The sequence below is a fragment of the Rousettus aegyptiacus genome, unplaced genomic scaffold (genome assembly GCF_014176215.1).
Source record: "Rousettus aegyptiacus isolate mRouAeg1 unplaced genomic scaffold, mRouAeg1.p scaffold_m13_p_4, whole genome shotgun sequence".
NCBI classification, from domain to species: domain Eukaryota; kingdom Metazoa; phylum Chordata; class Mammalia; order Chiroptera; family Pteropodidae; genus Rousettus; species Rousettus aegyptiacus.
The window spans coordinates 144,935,297-144,952,943 of record NW_023416307.1 but is presented as its reverse complement, the minus strand read 5'-3'; the positions used below and the strand labels follow the sequence as shown (position 1 = coordinate 144,952,943).

At 45.6% G+C, this 17,647-nt stretch overlaps 1 protein-coding gene across 1 annotated transcript in view; it reads right to left on the bottom strand.

The window, feature by feature from the left end:
• TRIM71 (tripartite motif containing 71) overlaps nt 1-17,226 on the bottom strand; it is a 61,618-nt gene extending 44,392 nt beyond the window's left edge. The window contains exon 1 of the mRNA XM_016140752.2: nt 16,195-17,226. Within this exon, the coding sequence (XP_015996238.1) occupies nt 16,195-17,049 (855 nt within the window). The 5' untranslated portion in view covers nt 17,050-17,226. The remainder of the gene's footprint in view (nt 1-16,194) is intronic.
• Between the last annotated feature and the right edge of the window lie 421 nt (nt 17,227-17,647).

Genomic DNA, 17,647 nt, shown 5'->3' with positions numbered 1-17,647 from the left:
CTTTCTGCTCGTTCTCACGGAATCCAGCTCTTCCTCCATTCCAGCTCCGCTCAGCAACCTATTTCCTTCAGTAGACCCGGTTCTTGCTGGGAGGCCAGAGACCATGCTTGTGTAAGAGTTACGTATGGGGGAAGGTAGAGGAGTCAACTCTGAATCCTGATAGTGTCGGGCCCGTGAGGGACCCTCCTCCCCAACGGAGCTCCATATTCAACTTTCTAAATGGAGGACTCCACAATCCTGCACACAGGAAGCTGCTTAAAACCTACTGTAAATTTCTCAGGCTTGGGCGTCACATGGTCATTCAGCAAAAGGCGGTTCTCAATGACATGTACGCTACCGGGTCCGTGGCAAGAAACTGCCCCCACCCCAAAGGGAAATTTCTCCTGCAAAATTTAAATTTTCTAAGAAGCTCAAAAATCAAAATGTTTCTGAAAGTCTTTGGGAATGGAAGCCACTAAGCTGTCAACTCCGATTGACCCCGCAGGCCTGGAAAGCTATGAATTTTCTCAGAAGCGCTTACCACCAGGGGCCTAGACTCCAAGAACAGGACAACTTTAGCTCCCCCATCCCCAACCCCCCCTCCCCCCACCTCTGGAAGAACACAGGAAGCTAGCTCTCTGTTGCTAGGACTTCGCTCTGCATACCGCTTTTAAGCCCTTGAATTAAAAAAATAAAAGGCACATAATACGCAATCAAAAATAATTTAGTACTTTTACACGTGCAACATTCATCACGGTACCCAAAGTCCCCAATAATTCCATTTCCCTTTACAGTGATGTAAGGGTCCCCAGAAGGCAACCTCTGTTCTAGTCCTTTATGTCCTCAAAACACCCGGAGAGAGCCAGGAACATGGCAGATGCTCAATGAGAAGTATGTTGATTGAACGGAATTCACTTCCACATTTTCCAAGCAATCCTTGAGGAATTTGCCTCCCAGCAGGCATCTGCTCACTAGAAAACAATGTGCCCTGGCCATTTGCATTGTGGCCCTGAGAGAGCAAATGTTTAAAAGAGAAGGGAAGATAGAATCTGGGCCTTCGCAGAGGCTAAAATGTCTCAGAGGTAAAGATTTTAGGGTGTGTTAGAGCTATCCGTGCATCAGAATATGCCACGACATCAGACATTGAAACTTTCTGTCATTTCCGTCATCCAAAGCTCTGTGGCTCATTCTAGTTTCTGTAAAACTACCAAAATTCATGACCCGAGCAGCAGGCCAAATTCTCCAGATTAGCACTAAAAGGTACTAAAAAGCAAGAGAACGCTCTGGGATGGTAGAAATGTTGTCTTGATTGTGGTGGAGGTAGCATGGGTATGTCCGAACTCATCAAAATGAGTGCATCTGACTGTACCTAAACTATACCCTCAATAAATAAAGAGGATGAGCGAATGAGTTATGGATCTGTTTGTCAAGCAAGGATGTGCCAGATTCATTATTATAATTTTTTTTTTTTTAAAAAAAAGCAAAATGTAGAACTATAGCTGCAGTCAACAAATAAGTTTCAAAACAACGTTATCAGTGTGTGCATGATTAAATGATAGTTATAACATGTCACGGGCACAAGAAATATGACCAATGATATAATCCAAACTTAACAGTAATTACACCTGAGGAGTAGAATGAGCAAGTTATATTTCTTTGCCTACTTCGCATTTGCCTGTATTACAATGACTGCATCTCCTGAAATTTAAAAATTCAATGAAGATAAAACTTCAGGGGCGGAGGGCTCGCGCTTGGTGTGTCGCTGTATCTGTCTGTCTGTCTGTCTCTCTCCATATAAAAGAGCAGGTTTGTATGGCCCAGCCCAGTAACTGGTATACAGCAGGCAACAGAGCAGCACATGAAGGACCGACTGGTATGCAACAGCCCTGAGCGGTACAAGCACCGCCACTGGTCTGCTGTGAGCAAGAACATCTGCTGAGAATCTCATTCCTTAAAAGCTACCAAACATCTAAGAGATTTTGACGAGATCACCGGGATATGGCCACAGAGCATGAACACTCACTCAGCCAACACATACATATTACACTGCAGGGTTGGTTGGCACTCACAGGTCAAGACCTTAAAACACCCAACTCCTCACCCCCAGCGAACAACTATATTCAGACTGGTTTCCCAGAAATGGCAGGTTCAGAGGGGGGAAAAAAAGGGGGGGAAATGAGACCATTCGCTGTCATAACATTAGGCTCATCATTTGTTCTCAATAAAATTCAATTGCATTTCATGATACACCAAGAATATATTTTAAAGTGGGATTAAAGATACAACGTGTAGGAAAAGTAACACTATTGTCAACCACATTAAGATTTAAAGTATCTACTGAGTTAAACTGAATTGAGGCAAGGCCACAGGGCTCAGAGAAATCTTTTGCGACACACAGCAAGTTATTTATCCGAAACGTCTACAAATTGATTTTTCAAAAACCCAGGAGAGGCAGGCCCAGGAACCCAGGCAATCCTGGGAGGAAACCCAAATGGCCAATAAACATATGAAAAGACGCCTACCTAGCCCTAATCACGGAAATGCAAAGTAAAACCACAGGGCGAACCATTTTTCTGTTAGATTGATGGCAACAAGGATGGGTGGGGTGGGAGGAAATGTGGCTGGTAGGAGGCAAGCTCTCAGAAGCAAATTAGCATTTCAAATGGTCTCTCCAGCTTCCTAGCAATTCCCTTGCTGGGGGTGGAGAGGGATCATCCTTCTAGAACAGGGACATTGGATGTGTACTTTAATAGCAATGGCCAAACAGAAAATCCATATGAGGGAATAGCTAAATAAATTCCATGCCATGAACAACAAGTCAGGGCAGTAATGGACAGCGAAGTCACTACAGGAAAACATCTACAGATGTTTTTAAGGATATATTTCTACATGCGTGTGTGTGAATGGCTGTTGGGGTTTAAAAGGAAAACAAAGCCACGTCATATACTTTGGAAAGAAGCAGAACTGCGCTACACTTTTTAAAAACTTTACAGATAATCTGAACAAAGATATATTTATGTGTTGCCTATTTAATTAAACCAGTATTAGAATTAATTGGTCTGAGTTACTTCCTAGAAATATAAGGTTGCCGAGAAAAATCTCAATTTTTCATTCTTCCAGCAACTACATGCTGAGGATAGTATGCCACGAGCATACACATATTCGAAAAATTACAACCCCAAATGACAAATGCTGTGCAAACAAAATGTCAGTTAAAAAAAAAAAAAAACTTTAATGTGTTTAAAGAACACAAATTTAGAACAAAATTGTTACCTCTTCCTCCCCTTTTTAACCTGTCAGGTGTTTGCAAGTCTTCCACAGTTTTTATTGAACAATCATTCAGTTGGTTCCTCTTTTTTGTTCACTGTGGGCAAACCTGTCTGCCTTCAGCATCAAGAGCAGGTGAGAACTCTCACACAGTGACAACGCTCCTAAGTGCTGACTGCGAGCCAAGGAACTGAAATGAGAAGGCCCTGGCAGGCAGGACAGAGACCTCCAAGTTAGTTTTTGGACTTTGTTCCTTAATCTGCTGAAACAAGAGAATGTTATACCTTAAACATTCTGGGCTCCCGGATGCAACACATCCCGCTCTCCACCATGTTACACTCCAAGAAAACTGTTACAAGCCAGCAAGGGAGCCCAACAGAGCCTGAAACCCAATCTCCCTCTTCTAAACCCAAGCCAAGGCCAAACATCACCTCCTCATCTGCATAATTTAATCTTGTACCTGGCTTTTAAATTTTATTCCTATTTATTTGTTGCTTTACAAGCCTTAATTTTGGGGGGAGACGAGAATTGATTGGTTTTGCATCCTACCGAGCAAACAACAAAAAAACCTCTTGAATGTAAGTTCTATGGGGCTGCAACAAATAAATAGGCACTGATAAACTAGGCAGCATACGGTCATCAAATGCAGACAAATCCTGTGCTGGGTGAGGCTGCACAGGAGACTGTGAGACAATCAACACTCCAACGTGATTGCTTAAAACACCAAACGTTAGCACCATCCTTCCTTTTACGAGAGGGAAAGGTTTGTTTTCAAAGTTCAAAACTAGTTGTGCTACAAAAGCATACCTTCCGGTCTGAGGTGCCCAAATATATTTATACCTTCCTTTGCATGACTCTGTATGTTAATAACATTTGTATACATAGTTAACAATAAACACACATTTTAGTTATAGCAAATAACCAAGAACCGACAGTGAAGGAATGATGCTGCAGACGAAGACTGGTAGTAACTTCAGTTCTGAGGTGTCAAGGCAAATCTATTTATTGTACAATGGACTTAAGGATGAATAAGAAGATTATAAAATTAGTAGCTGTTGTGGTCTAGTCCCAAAGGGTGTCCAGAATTAACCATTATCTCTTGCTATGAAAGGATTTTGCTATCCCTTTATAAGTGGATTTCCATTTAGTACCATAAATAAATCCTAACAGAAAACCCCTTTTCCCCTAACTAAACCATCAGTTTAAAAGTGGAGACATATACCTTCCTTCATCCACAACACCTACAGGGGGTTCCCTTCCAAGACTCAGTCAAAGCTCCAGATAACTGGGTTAGTTCATAGCTCACCAATGTGGCATTTTTAAAATCTAATTAAATTCGTAAAATAAAAATTCCCTCTTAGAATAGTCCTCTAAATTCCTGAAAGCTCTGATAAAACTAACAACAAAAGCCAAAGGAGGTAAACACCAAGGGGAATTTCTCCGGAAGATTACTGAAAATAAAGGGGAGGACTAATAGATGGGTGGCTAACAGGTGCTTCCACTGTCTCCACGGCCACACTGTCCTCAAATTAAATTGCTCCTTCATTTTAAATTTCTAAATGTTTTCACTTATATGTAGTGCATGACTACTTCATCAGGAAATACTACTTCATTTGATTTCAAACAAAAAGTCAGTCCTAGGCTGAATGATGCAAATGTTACCAACCCTTATGCAAGTGATGAGGAAAACTAAAAAGGGAAACACAATTGCCCCTCAACTGGTGAATGTATCAACTCTAGCAGATTCCGACAATGCAAAACTACTCAACAATATAAGGGAGGAACTACTGGTACTGCAAAACAGGGATGACTCTTGAATGCATTATGCCAACTGAACAAAAACCCAACCCGAAAGGCTTTAACACTAGATGATCCCATTGTACCACATTCTAGAGAAGACGAAATCATAGGAACAGAGAACAGACCAGTGGTCGCCTAAGGGGGAGGGGAGGACGGGAGCAACAGGACTGTTGCGTATTTTGATTACACCTTGTATACTCTTGTTAAATAAAACGTACAGAATTGTACACTAAAAATAGGTGAATTTTACAATATGTAATCTACACCTCAGTAAATAAAAACACCAAACAAATAAAACTAGAAAAATCACCAGGCTAGAAGTGAGGCCTTCCCTCTCAGCCTAAGGTTATGCAGCATAAACTGCAGCACAAATGCAGGACAAAGCGTGGGGAGGAGGGTGCGCTCTGGCCATCTTAAAGGCAGAGGAGAGGGAGGGAAAGCAGGGAGAGGAAGTGCCTCCCTACAGCCCATCTGTACTGAGTGTCCCTAGCTCATTCCCAAGATTATAACCATAATGGGCTAGAAGACTCTGGTTCACACCAGGGAGATATGAATGGTCTTCCAGGCAGCCACCCACAGGCCCCCCTCCCTCTGTGGACCAGCAGCAGCCCCCACTCAAGGGTCAGAATCACCCAAGCCCAAATTGGCTGCGTAAACTCTACGAGGAAAGGGATTTGGGGCTATTTTTGCCTGCTGCTGTAATCCCAGGGCCTCCTACTTCACCAAATCAGTTTTCGTAGAAATTCAGGCCTTTTTCATAGAAATTACAATTTCCTGCACTCGTTTCATCTCTGCTTACACTGTGTAATTACACGAGCAAGTACAACGGACGTAAACAGGTCTGGGAACAAAAACAGCAGTCTCTCTCGGTAGGCACACAAGTCGACAGGGGGAGAGCTGGACGCAGGAAAAGGGGCTGGGAGACTCTAACCACACTGATAGGAAGAGCACTGCCGACTCTGGGCACATTCCGGTTCTCATCACTCTGCGATCTCCCCCATATTTGCATGAAAAGTTTCATGAAAAGAATCAAGTCAGGTGGTGCTGCCGGGAGCAATGGCCCTCATGGCAGGAATGCCACCTTCTCAGCTATGCTGCTTAGAGAATTATTATCATCTCTCAGCCTCAAACCCATCCTCTTTCTGACACCCCCCCCCCCCCTTATGATTTGGGAGAATGGAAGGACCAGGACTGAGCAAACCCACATCTCTGCCTTGCCAGCTGGGTCATACTTAGACTCTGCCAATAGGGGACGCTAGAGGGAGAAAGGACTTTGGTCTACATCTTGATCTTAACAGACTTCTTTACCCCAGCAGCACTGGGCAGTCCTTCCAGTAGCAGCAGCACCAGATTCCAGTTTGCAGTTTCCTAACACTGGAGGGACCAGTCTTGTCATCCCGTCTCCCACGCCCATCCCGAGGGGCCAGACCCATAGGAACCCCACTAAGTATTAATAACTCCAACCTCTTCCCTTTTGATCTCTGTGGGAAGCAGAGAGGATGGCAGCTGCTTCCCACAGTTGCTATTTCCCAGATACCCTAATATTCTCTTCTTGCCTTTCAGTAACAGTCAACAATTCCTTACATTAAATTACCTCTTAAAGTAACTAATGTGGCTCTGGCTCCTGACGGATACACCAGTTGTTTCCTCTACATATAATTAACCCATTCCACTTGGAGGGGTCAGAGGAAGGAACCCTAACACCTTCCTTAGGGATGCTGAAAGGATTAGGTAAAATTAAGTAAAAGGTTTAATTGCATTGCACACCCTCCTCTAGAGTCATTCCACTGTAGGTTCCTAGAAACCACACTGCCCATCTGCACACCCACCTACATTTCACGGTTCTCCCAGAAGCTCTCTCTTCAGTTCCAACTCATCCCCCCCACCCTCAGAACCTCTGTTTAGATGCCCTGAGCTTAAACATTTAGATTTCATACAGTAATTTAAATAAGACCACATATAAAGTAGCCACAAAGAGGTGATAAGTCCCCTCTTCATCTACCTTTCTCTCTTTCGGTTTGTCTTCCCAAACAGATTAACCACAAGGCTCAGGCAGGGAACAGGTCACAGACTGCCCTTATACATCTTTAGCACGGAACACAATTCTCAGGCGCAGACATTCAAATATTTTGATGACAAATCTTAACACATCAAGTCCTATCGGCAATGAGGAACTGCTCAAATTATTCCATGCATCGAATATTGCTTGGCCATCCACCAGAAAATATTTGAGAAAGATAGCATATTTAATTTCACGAACAAGAAATTTTACCTGTTTGGCAGCAACTTGCAGGAAAAGTTAAAGCCAAAATCTTTTCAGGATATCTACACATAGTTTCGTGCCTCTGTTGTTATTAAAACATGAATTTTTCTAACTCTTTCAAAGCATCTTCATGTAAATTACAGCTATCCCCACAGATGGATCTCGAAAACATAACCATTCCCATCTCTCCCACCTAAAAGGTCAGAGATCAAGAGGTTAAATGACTTGCCCAAGGTCACACTGCAACTTTACGGCAATACTGGGATTTTAAACCCAGGTCTTTTTACTCTAAAGCTCATGCTCCTGTCTTTATACTGAGAAACTGCAAGCATTTTCCCATTTACTGTTCCCCCTTTCATCCATAAAATGTGTCCCTCCATCTACATAATGTGAGAGAAGGGTCCATCCCTAATATTTTTCAAGGGCATTTATTCTTTGGCTTGAAAACTAAGACATCTTTGTTCCTGGCAAATGAATAAAAAGGCAGCAGTATGAGCATCTTCTGAGAGTCAAACACAACTGCATCAATTACCACTGACAATCTGGTAAAATCTTTCTGGAACTAGTCCTTAAACCCACTAACATAAACAGAGGCCAGATCTAGTGTAAGAGCCTCTACCTGCTAATGCCAAAGTACTTGCTTTGAAGGGTTGAGGCCAGGGTTCAAGGGAATGGGGTTGGGGGGATGGGGGGGGGGAAGCAGCAGGAAGTGGCCTTCATTGCCCGAGATCCAGAATAAAACATGCCTGTGATAGGTTAACTGGCAGAGGAAGCCTCCTTCTCATTCTGATATTGTAGAAATCTCCTATGAGACAATTATAATTTCAAGAGAATAAGTAAAACTCTTCCTTGCTAAATTATTGTTCTGATAAGAGTGTATGCTCATTTTGGAGTGACACAGTAATGTCACACTCATTTTCGCCAAGAGGCCGTGGCGCATTTCTATCTGCTATTTAATTTTCTCCTTGGCATGGAAAAGATCGAAAATAAGAAAACACAAGATTCAAGCAACGAATTTCACATTAAATATCAGGTGTTTAAGGACGAGTTTCAAAAACATAAATTTGCCAAATATTGTGAATAAAGAGCAATGTGAAAAGAGAACTAGAGTTTCTGATCAACAAGTCATTTCACCGTCACAGGCCTGTAAAGTAGCACATTTTTTTCTATGGTGATTTGAGGCCTTTCCAGTAATAACTTTTCTCTTCAGATAATTCCCCCAACATACATATACATACACACACTCACGCTTGACAATACTGCGAAATTAAAGCTTATACAATATTTCAGTCCCTGAAATCAGACTGTTCCCTTGAGCAAGTTGATCCTTTTCCCTGAAATACCACAGTCCCCCCCGCCCCCGCTCCCATTAAAAAAAAGTATCATGGCTTCAAAAATTAGTGGTTCTCAAATATCTCATTTTAAATATAAACTGGATTTCCATCTGCAAAAAATGCTGACAGCTATTGATAACTGTCAGCCGCTGAATACACCACTTGTGTATCTCATTCTCTCCTAGGCTTGAGGAGCCTTTAAACACTAAAATAGTCTAGACCAAAAGTTAAAACTGAGTCCCTGTTTTTCTAAAGTAAAAACGAGGTTTAAGCATTTTTCTCCAGTACACCTTGCATCACCTGAATTGCTACACACCTTTCCATTTAGATACTGGTAAAATGATAAAAGCACAGCTCGGCTATTATTTCTAACACTGAAAATTCATTTTCTTCTAAGACACCTTCTGTGGGGAAAGAAGTCGGGAGAGGAGGGAGGGAGAGGTCCGCTTCAATACTCTAACATGCCGTTTCTTAATAAAAGCTGCTGCAATGTGGAACCTCGCCTTCTGTTGTGAGATGGCTGGGCTGTGACACTTACCCCTAATCCTCTAGGACACTGATAAGTGTGACGGCCATTTTACAGATGACGAAACTGAGACAGGACAGGAATTCAACCTAGAATCACACTGCTGGAGTGCTCGAGTAAAGTAAAGCTTTAATGAGAAACTTTGCAAAACCCTGTTTCAACTACTATTAAGCTTTCTTTTCCATAACCACTTTTCTGCTCAACACTTATTCGTACATTTGTGTGTGCGTTTTTCAGTACAAGCCTAATAAATGATAGTAAGAAATATCTCCCAATAATATTGGTCTCAAAGAAGCTTGAGCGCACAGACCAAATTTACAGATGTGGTCTAAACACATCGTGATTGTGACCGCTGATGCCACCTATACCCAAATTCCCAGTTTTAAAGCGCCTGTGCTGACGTACTCATATCAGATTCTTGTTTGGCAGCAAAATCTGCGTATGCATTTTTTAATATAGTAGAATTTTGATAGTTATCCCCATTAGTCTGAATATGAATGACATTCCCAAAACTCACTGGCATTTCAAGAAAAACATTTTTATCTGCAAATGGTTAAAGACAGAAAGAAGGAAATGGCTGACCAAACTTTCCAGAAGTGACAACTAAAGGACACAGTGGCTGACACCCATTTAGAAGGCACAGGAGTTCCTCTCTCATTCCCAGGCGGGGTCCTTACCAGCTCAGGCTCCGAAGCCCCCTTGCGGGCCCTCGAATGTCCTCAGTCTACACAACTAACCTTGACCCAACGTAATACCCTTGTGCGTACATTGCTCTGCTCCATTCAAATCCCATTAATGTTGATAGAATGTGCTATTCTGCAGGAGCCTGTCTAGGTAAATAGTCATAATCCAGAATTATTCCCTTATTCATGACCAAGCCTTCCCTTCCCAATATTTACAACTTCACCATACTATTACTGAAAATAATAACTTTACCACTAAAGATTACCTTTTCCTTAGGATGCTGTGCCTATTGATCATCAAACTGGGATCTTTATACAGATTCACCAAAAAACAAACAAACAAACAAACAAACTTGGTGGTAGCTGATGCTCAGGCAAGGAACTATCTGAGGGATGGAAAAAATCTACAGTAAGGAGGACAAAAAATATTGGCCTGATGTGTTCAGATTAAATCTGGATCTCCCCAAATCTCAGTTGGTTTTGAGAGATGAGACCCTGGAATAGGGGATCATTTCACTCTACCTTCAAAGCCAATTGTAAACCAGCTATTTAAAACATGAGATAAGCTGGAGATGGCATCTGAAGAAGGAAAGAATTACCCTGGAATAAGGATTGAGTCAAATAGTTTCGATGTAAGTTGCCAGTGGTCAGCACCCACCCCTCCCAATTTCTCTGTTAACAAGTCAGTCTTATCAATCAAAAAAGTCAATCTGGTTTCAGTCACCTCAGTTGTGGGTACAGACAAAATCTCAAGAACAATTTAGTACTGAACGAGCATGAGGTCATATCAACTGAAGAGGAAAGATGCATCAAGCTTCCTCTTGCAAGTCACAATGCTTGAAAGGTCCAGAAGGGGGGAATGGGGTGGTCTGCCACTGGTGGCATCTTGCCCCCCACCTCCCTTAGGCAACTGTAATTCTTTGTCGGTATCGTTCTCTTGCTTTTCCAAAATAACAAAGATGGCAAAAACAGCCTTAGTGAGCCAAGCATTTCCTTTAACTCTTCGTGAGTATTATGGAATGGGGAAGAAACATTATTTTGAAACTACCTGCACGGTAGAATTTGGCTCAACCTCAAAATGGTCCTTGTTGACTAAATATAAGGACATCTAAAATAAACCTTGCCCTGTGTGAGAACGGGATGGAGAAATGGCATGCAAACCATATGACTTTTAAGCTAGCATCAGAGGAAACAATTTGTAGAGTTAAATTTTAGAGCTATAGAATTATCGAATTATCAAATAAGTTAAAATTTCTACTGAATTGGAAACTTATAAACCTTTTTCTACTACTTCAATAAAAGTATTAACCATTTCACCTCCCCTTATAAAGCTTCCCCAAAAGCTGACTTCCATTATATATATATGTGAAGTTTTTTCAATGACAACACAGAAAGCTAACAGCTATGCTCAAAATTTAATATATGAAAAGTTCCTTCTGTTTTAAGAAATTACATTTTAATGTTGGCTTCAGCATCCTGAAATTTATAAGTATCTGAAATGGGAGGGAGAACGGTGATGGAAAAAGGAAATTTTACTCAATCTTCACTTTTGGGTTTTTTTAGTCCGTGTACAATTTCTTAACTTGAAAACATCTGAAGCAAAAAGAACATATAGTAATATCAAATAAAGAACTGAAGTCTGGGGGAAAGTGCCTGTTTTCTTCCCAAAGTATCTTTATTTTTTCAAAATATATATTCTAGCATTGAAAGCAAAACCCCTGTCTGTACACCAAAAGCAAGTCTATGCAACCTCTAAACCAGTGTACTCTGACAGTGCTGATACCACACTGCAGGCTCAAATATTACCGGCACATGGCGTGGTGTTAAGCCTGTGAGCCAACCTCACCAGCAAAGGCTTGCCAAAAAAGCCAAGGCCCACTTCCCCTGGATCCATGTTGATAAAATCCAAACCTATGCACTTTAATGAAAAGAAGACAAGGCACATTCCTCAGCTAAAATGTGACTTTCCAAAAGCCCACAGATTACATTCAAGGATAAGGAATTAAGAATCAATAATGAACATTTATCTCCCATACATTTTCACTAAGCATTTTCTTTATTTAACAGACTTCAATCTACAGTCATCTGCTGAACTGGATTCAAAGCAGCAATCTCCAATTATTTCTAAGTTACAATAAGTTTGGTTTTGTGGCAAACAGGTGAGATGTATGCGTCAGACAGACAGAAATGCACCTAAACCCCACAGAATGGGTCGAAGATGGGTTGCAGAAAATACTAGAATGCACAATTACATTTTTTTCTCTTGTCCTTACAAAAAGCCTTTTGGTATAGGTTTTATAATTTGCACAGCACATGCATATTAACACAAACATGCATACACTACCTATTCATGCCTGAAAAAGCTTAGACACTTGTGAACGTGCAATAAAATACATATATTGGTGCCAACACTGGTACAATCCTCGTTCACAATTACTTATTCAAAATAAGATACAAGACAAGAATTTATTCCACAATCAGTTATTTTAGGGAGCAAACCTGCCTTCCTCGAAGCGGGTTAAGGCTGATTTTTGGAGAGTGGTTTTCTGGGGAAAGAAGATCCCCAAGCCGAGGATGGCTTAATATTTAGGGTCTTATCTAGTTGGAATTCTGGAATTTATCTTTCCAGGAAGCTTTTTATTTTTAAGCCCAAGGGAGGGACTGACTATAAATTGTATCAACACCTGCACCCCATTTTCCATCCAAGAGACTCAGGAAAATCCCACCCCGTGGCCAGCCTAACTGGAAACAATATTGCCTACCATACGCAATGAGACAGGCTACAATGTTGCCCCTGGCTCAAAATGGCAACTGTGTCAACCCCGCGGGCTCACTACTGCTAGTGAGAGCCTCTCCCCAGGACCAGAACACGCTCAGATCCCACGCGGCCTCCCGCCATTTACAGAATCCTAACGCTCAGCCCTTTAACACACAACACACACCATGGAAGCCCCAAGATCCCTGCTCCGGTGTTGTCTCCAAGGCAGCAAAGGGCTCACCATCCAATATGCCAATAATACATTAAAGGGCAACTCGGGAATGGCTGGGCCAGCGCGCTCGAGTCCCGCCCGACTTCCTACCCCTCTTCTCCCCCCACACGTGCGCAGACCCTGCCCGGGTGTCCGCGGGGTGAGGAGAGGCCACGGGTCCCGCCGCGTCCTCAGAGCCGAAGCGGGCTGCGGGCTCCAGGCTGGCCGGCGGCGGCGCAGGCCCACAGCGGGGCTGCCTCGGTGTGCCTCTCCCGGGACCCAACGGCACTGACCAGTGGGGTTTGGGGACGCTGGCCTAGGACTCCCGGCCTGTATGTTCGCCGGGCCGCGGCGCCTGCAGGCCTTTCGGACTGACCATCCACACGCACACAACTAGAGAAAAACCCAAACTAGTTTTTTAAGAGCCAGATACGAGAGTAGGAGCAAGCAATTCTTGTCATTTCGTTGGAAACCCTTACTCCTTCCTCTTTTAGGTTTTAAAGTTATTATTTGTTTTAAACCAAACACTGAAAACACCGCCTTGTCAATCCTGAGGAGCCATTTCGAGGAGGGACAGAGAGGCTTGAGAAAAGCCTCCCGCACCCCGAATGAGTGGCCAACTGTTGGAGGCACCCTCCCCAAAAGAAAAGGGTTTGGAAAAGCCAGGCTTCAGCCCTCCTTCCCAAGGTCAGGTGGCATCAGCCACCATAAGGCAAGAGCGCCCTGAATTATTTAATGGAGGCTGTTGTCTCAGGAGGCAACTCACTAAAGTAGCCCATTTAAAAAATTGATAGTACATATAGCCAAATATCTCAATTTAGGTATTCAGTCCTGTCACAATCAAATAGAAGACAGTCATCCTCCCAAAGTGCCCTCATGCTATTTCCCAGTCGAAAGCAGGGCTTTCCGACCAAACAATATTTTAAAACTGTTACCGATCACTTCTTCGGAAGGAAAGGAAGAATTTAGGCCATGGGTGGGACCTCTCTATGTGTTACCTGGTGTAACACTTTAATCCTCTAGTCACAGCACCAATTTGTCATCTTTAAACTCAAATTTTCTAGTATTCTAAATCCAGGAAAAAGAGGTCTAAAACTTAATTTTCGAGTTTTCTTTAAATGGAAAACTAAACGGGCAAAGTAGGATTTTGCTCGAAACTGAAAAAATGTCATGTTTTTTTAAAGAGTAATTAGCTTAACAAATACCTTAATGCTTTTGCCAAAGAACTTTACATATGTTATAAAGTAAATTTTTAGGGCATCAATCTAACTCCCGGGTAAGTGAAGGGCGCTTTACCTCCCACTTTACACTCTCCCATCCCATTGGAATGGTTTGATAATTTAAAAAGAGTATAAACCTTTTACAAGTCTGGCAACACTGAGCATCTACTGTTTTAGCCCAAATAAACAGTATGTGGATCTTTAACTGGGAATATAAATAAAACCTGACATTTAAACCCAACTGCTGAGAGGGAGGGTTCAATCAACGCCCCTCCCAGGAGGAAAAACTGTAGCGGATTCAAGGTGCCCAACTCTCCTTCACTCCCAACTCCCACCATCCCCCATCTGACCCTAATCTTCAAGTGAATTGGTTCCGTCTTTCCATTATTGGGATTCAGATTGGCATCTGGCTCAATCGTTTTTCTATAAGTGACGAAAGAACATACTGGAAGCATTCACCCATGAGTGTGGAAAAACTTTAAAGATGAATCCATTCAAAGCTTTAAAAACGAAGAAAAAGAGAAACTGCCTCCTGGCTTCATACCTAGAAGGAAACTTTTTAAAGTGAGGCGTCCACAAAAGTAGATCAGAATTTCAACTTTTTTCCAATAGGAGAAGCCGGCTTAAGGCCATCAGGCAATAGCTCCGCCTTCCTCCCCAAATAACAGGTTAGGAATGGAAAAGGCTGCGCTGTGCAAGCCTCAGCCGGGCTCGGTACCAGCACGCCCACTCCGACTCGCAGGCAGCAACTCCCACTAGAATTTTTGAACCCTCTAGGGTTCTCCTGCTCTACATCCAAAACCAAGACTATATAGCAAGCACACATACCAAACCTCACGGCCCTACAGGTAGATCGTGCAAGTTACCGAGCCTCTCGGCAGAACCTACAGCTCAAAATTTTCGGCCCTTTCCTCTAATAGGTTCGGGGGAGTGGAAGGTGTCAACATGGTGTGAAAAAAATAAGCAAAAACGGTTTATTCAACAGTCCAAATAGCAAAATCAATCCCAATGGCTTAAGTGCAGCCCTCGGACTCTGCGCAGCCTGGGGTTCAAGCCGCGTAGGGCGGGATCCAGTTTTTCTTCGAGAGAAGTCGAACCCCTGGGTTGGGGGGCGGGGTGAGGAGACACCTCCCAACCTGGGAAACCGGTTCCAGCTGGGATCGAGGCCGGGGAAGTGGGGAGCGGCCCAAGGGACTCCCAAGCTGAGCAAGAGCAATGTACGGTCCCCCCAATTTCGCTCATTTAGGCGCAGCCGCGGGGCCACGAGGCCGAATTCCAAGCAAGGGAAGGTTCAGGGGCCACTTACACATTTTTTACACAGTGCGAGAAACAGAGCCATGAAGAGAAGGGCTTAAGATCGAGGGTTTGGTCTTCAAAGACCCACAGATGCCCTATGACCCAAGGAGCCAACGACAAAAAAATACAGCTTTCCCTCCGAAGCACGCACGTGGAAACCAGGTCCACACACAAGCAAGCGCACTCCACACCCACTCACCCACACAGCCATCTCTTCCCTGACTCACGCCCTACTTAAAAGCAACAATCCACGAGTTTACAAACAAAAATGAGAAAATAAACGCTCGGCATGTCGGGAGGCCTCTGGTGTGCCCACACAAGGCGACCACGTCTACACAAATACACAATCTTCCATCTCGTGCCTTATTTAAAACAATAGCGTGCACCCTTTGTCAAACAGAACTGAAGTCAAAATCTAAAACGAAGAGGCGTCCTGAAACCTCGCGACCGGGGTGGGGGAACCCTCGTACACGGAGGCCAAGTCTACACACACACAGATCTAACTCCTCCAGCTCACGCCTCATTGGAGACAACGGTTGCCACGTTTGGCACAGAGAAAACTAGCTGAGGAAAAGGTTAGGGTCACTCCACGTTTTGGGACCCTTAGGGGGTCCCCTCGCAGCACGCACACAGCCAGGTCTTCTACACACGCGCACACACTTCCCAGGCCATGGTCTACTTGTAGGCAAAGACCGCCATGTAGCCAAAGGAAAAATAACAGCCCGAAAGGAAAGAACCTCTCCCCGACCCCCAATCGCTTTGGGACCCGGTCGCGAGGCCCTCCGCGTGAGTTCCTGAGGTTCCCGAGTGGACGCACGCATACGCCCCCACCCCCTCGGAAGCCGCCACACGCTCACCTCGTCGTCGTGGTGCTGGCAGAAGCCGAGGCGCTCCGGGAAGAGGATGGAGAAGGGCGGGCCGGGGAAGGACGGCCCGAGCCCGAGCTGCTGCGCCGCCGCCGCTGCCGCGGCAGCAGCGGGACCCGGCGGGCCGCGCTCGATGTAGTGGTCCTTGGTGAGGCGCACGCGCTGATGCGCGCGAACGCAGTTGTCGCACAGGTGCTCCTGGCAGTCGAGGCAGCGCGACGAGGCTGCGTTGCCCTCGTCGCAGGAGCTGCAACCGTGAGGCCGGCGCAGCAGCAGCGCGGACGGGGAGGCAGCCGGTCCGCCGGGCGCGGAGCGGGGAGGCGCGGGCGTAGGAGGCGCCGGTGGGAGCGCGGGCGCCGAGGCGGACGCGCGCGGGTGCGCGTGGTGCGCGTGGTGCCGGTGGTTGCTGTGGCCGCCCGCGCCCGCTGGGGCGCCCGCACGCCCATTCTTGGGCGGCGGCTCGTCGGCGGTGGCCACCACCGCGTCGAGCAGGTTGCTGAGCAGGAAAGCGGACGAGGGCAGCGCGTCCATGCCCGCCGCTTCGGCCAACACTACTTTCTGGTCGCACACAGGGCAGCGCAGCTTGAGTGGCTCTCCCGGCGCGCCGCCGGCTGCAGCCGGCACCCTATGCGCCTCGAGGCACGGGCGGCAGAAGGCGTGCAAGCAGGGCAGGACGTGCAGGCGGCGCGCCGCAGCCCCAGGGCCCCCGCCACCGCCCCCCGACGACGTGGACGTCTGCGAGGACGACGACGACGCAGACGAGTTGGAGGAGAGCGGCACCGGCGAGCCGCACATCTCCTTGCACAGCAGGCAGATCTGGAAGTCGGTCTCAGAGAACGAAGCCATTTGCAACCAGGCCCGGAGGAGGGAGGAGACCAGAGAGGAAGAGGAGGAGAGGAGAGCGCGGACGAGGTGGGTGGGGGAGCCGCCGACTCAGTCAGAAAAATGCATCGATTAGACCTGCAATCCAGGAGCAGGCACCAGAGCGGCGCGGCCCGCTCGGCCTCGCCGCGTCCGGCCCGCGCGCTGCCACCCCCGACGCTGCGGGCATTAAATGCCACTATCCAGAGGCGACACAGATTCTTGCCGGAGGACGTGGGGGTTGCGTGCCTTCCGAAGCGGGAGCGCCGGAACAAGTCCTGACTCGCGAGGGTCGAGCGGGGGCAGGGAGGTCAGGGTTACTCCCTGGAGCAGCTGGAGCTTGGCTTCTGGCTCGCCGAGGGAAGTCCTCTAAAGTAGAGTCCGCTGTGCAATCCCAGCCCGGCGGGAGAAGCAGAATTTGGTTCGACGAGTATTTGGTGCGTTGCTTTCCTTTAAACGAATTTAGTCTCTTTTTGGGAGAGAAAGGCTCCCCAAACTAGTAAAGGCGGGAGCGGCGCGACGCCAAGCCCGTGTCCCCCCGCGCGACGCCGGCCGCCCCACCGCATGACGCGGCGGCCAGGGA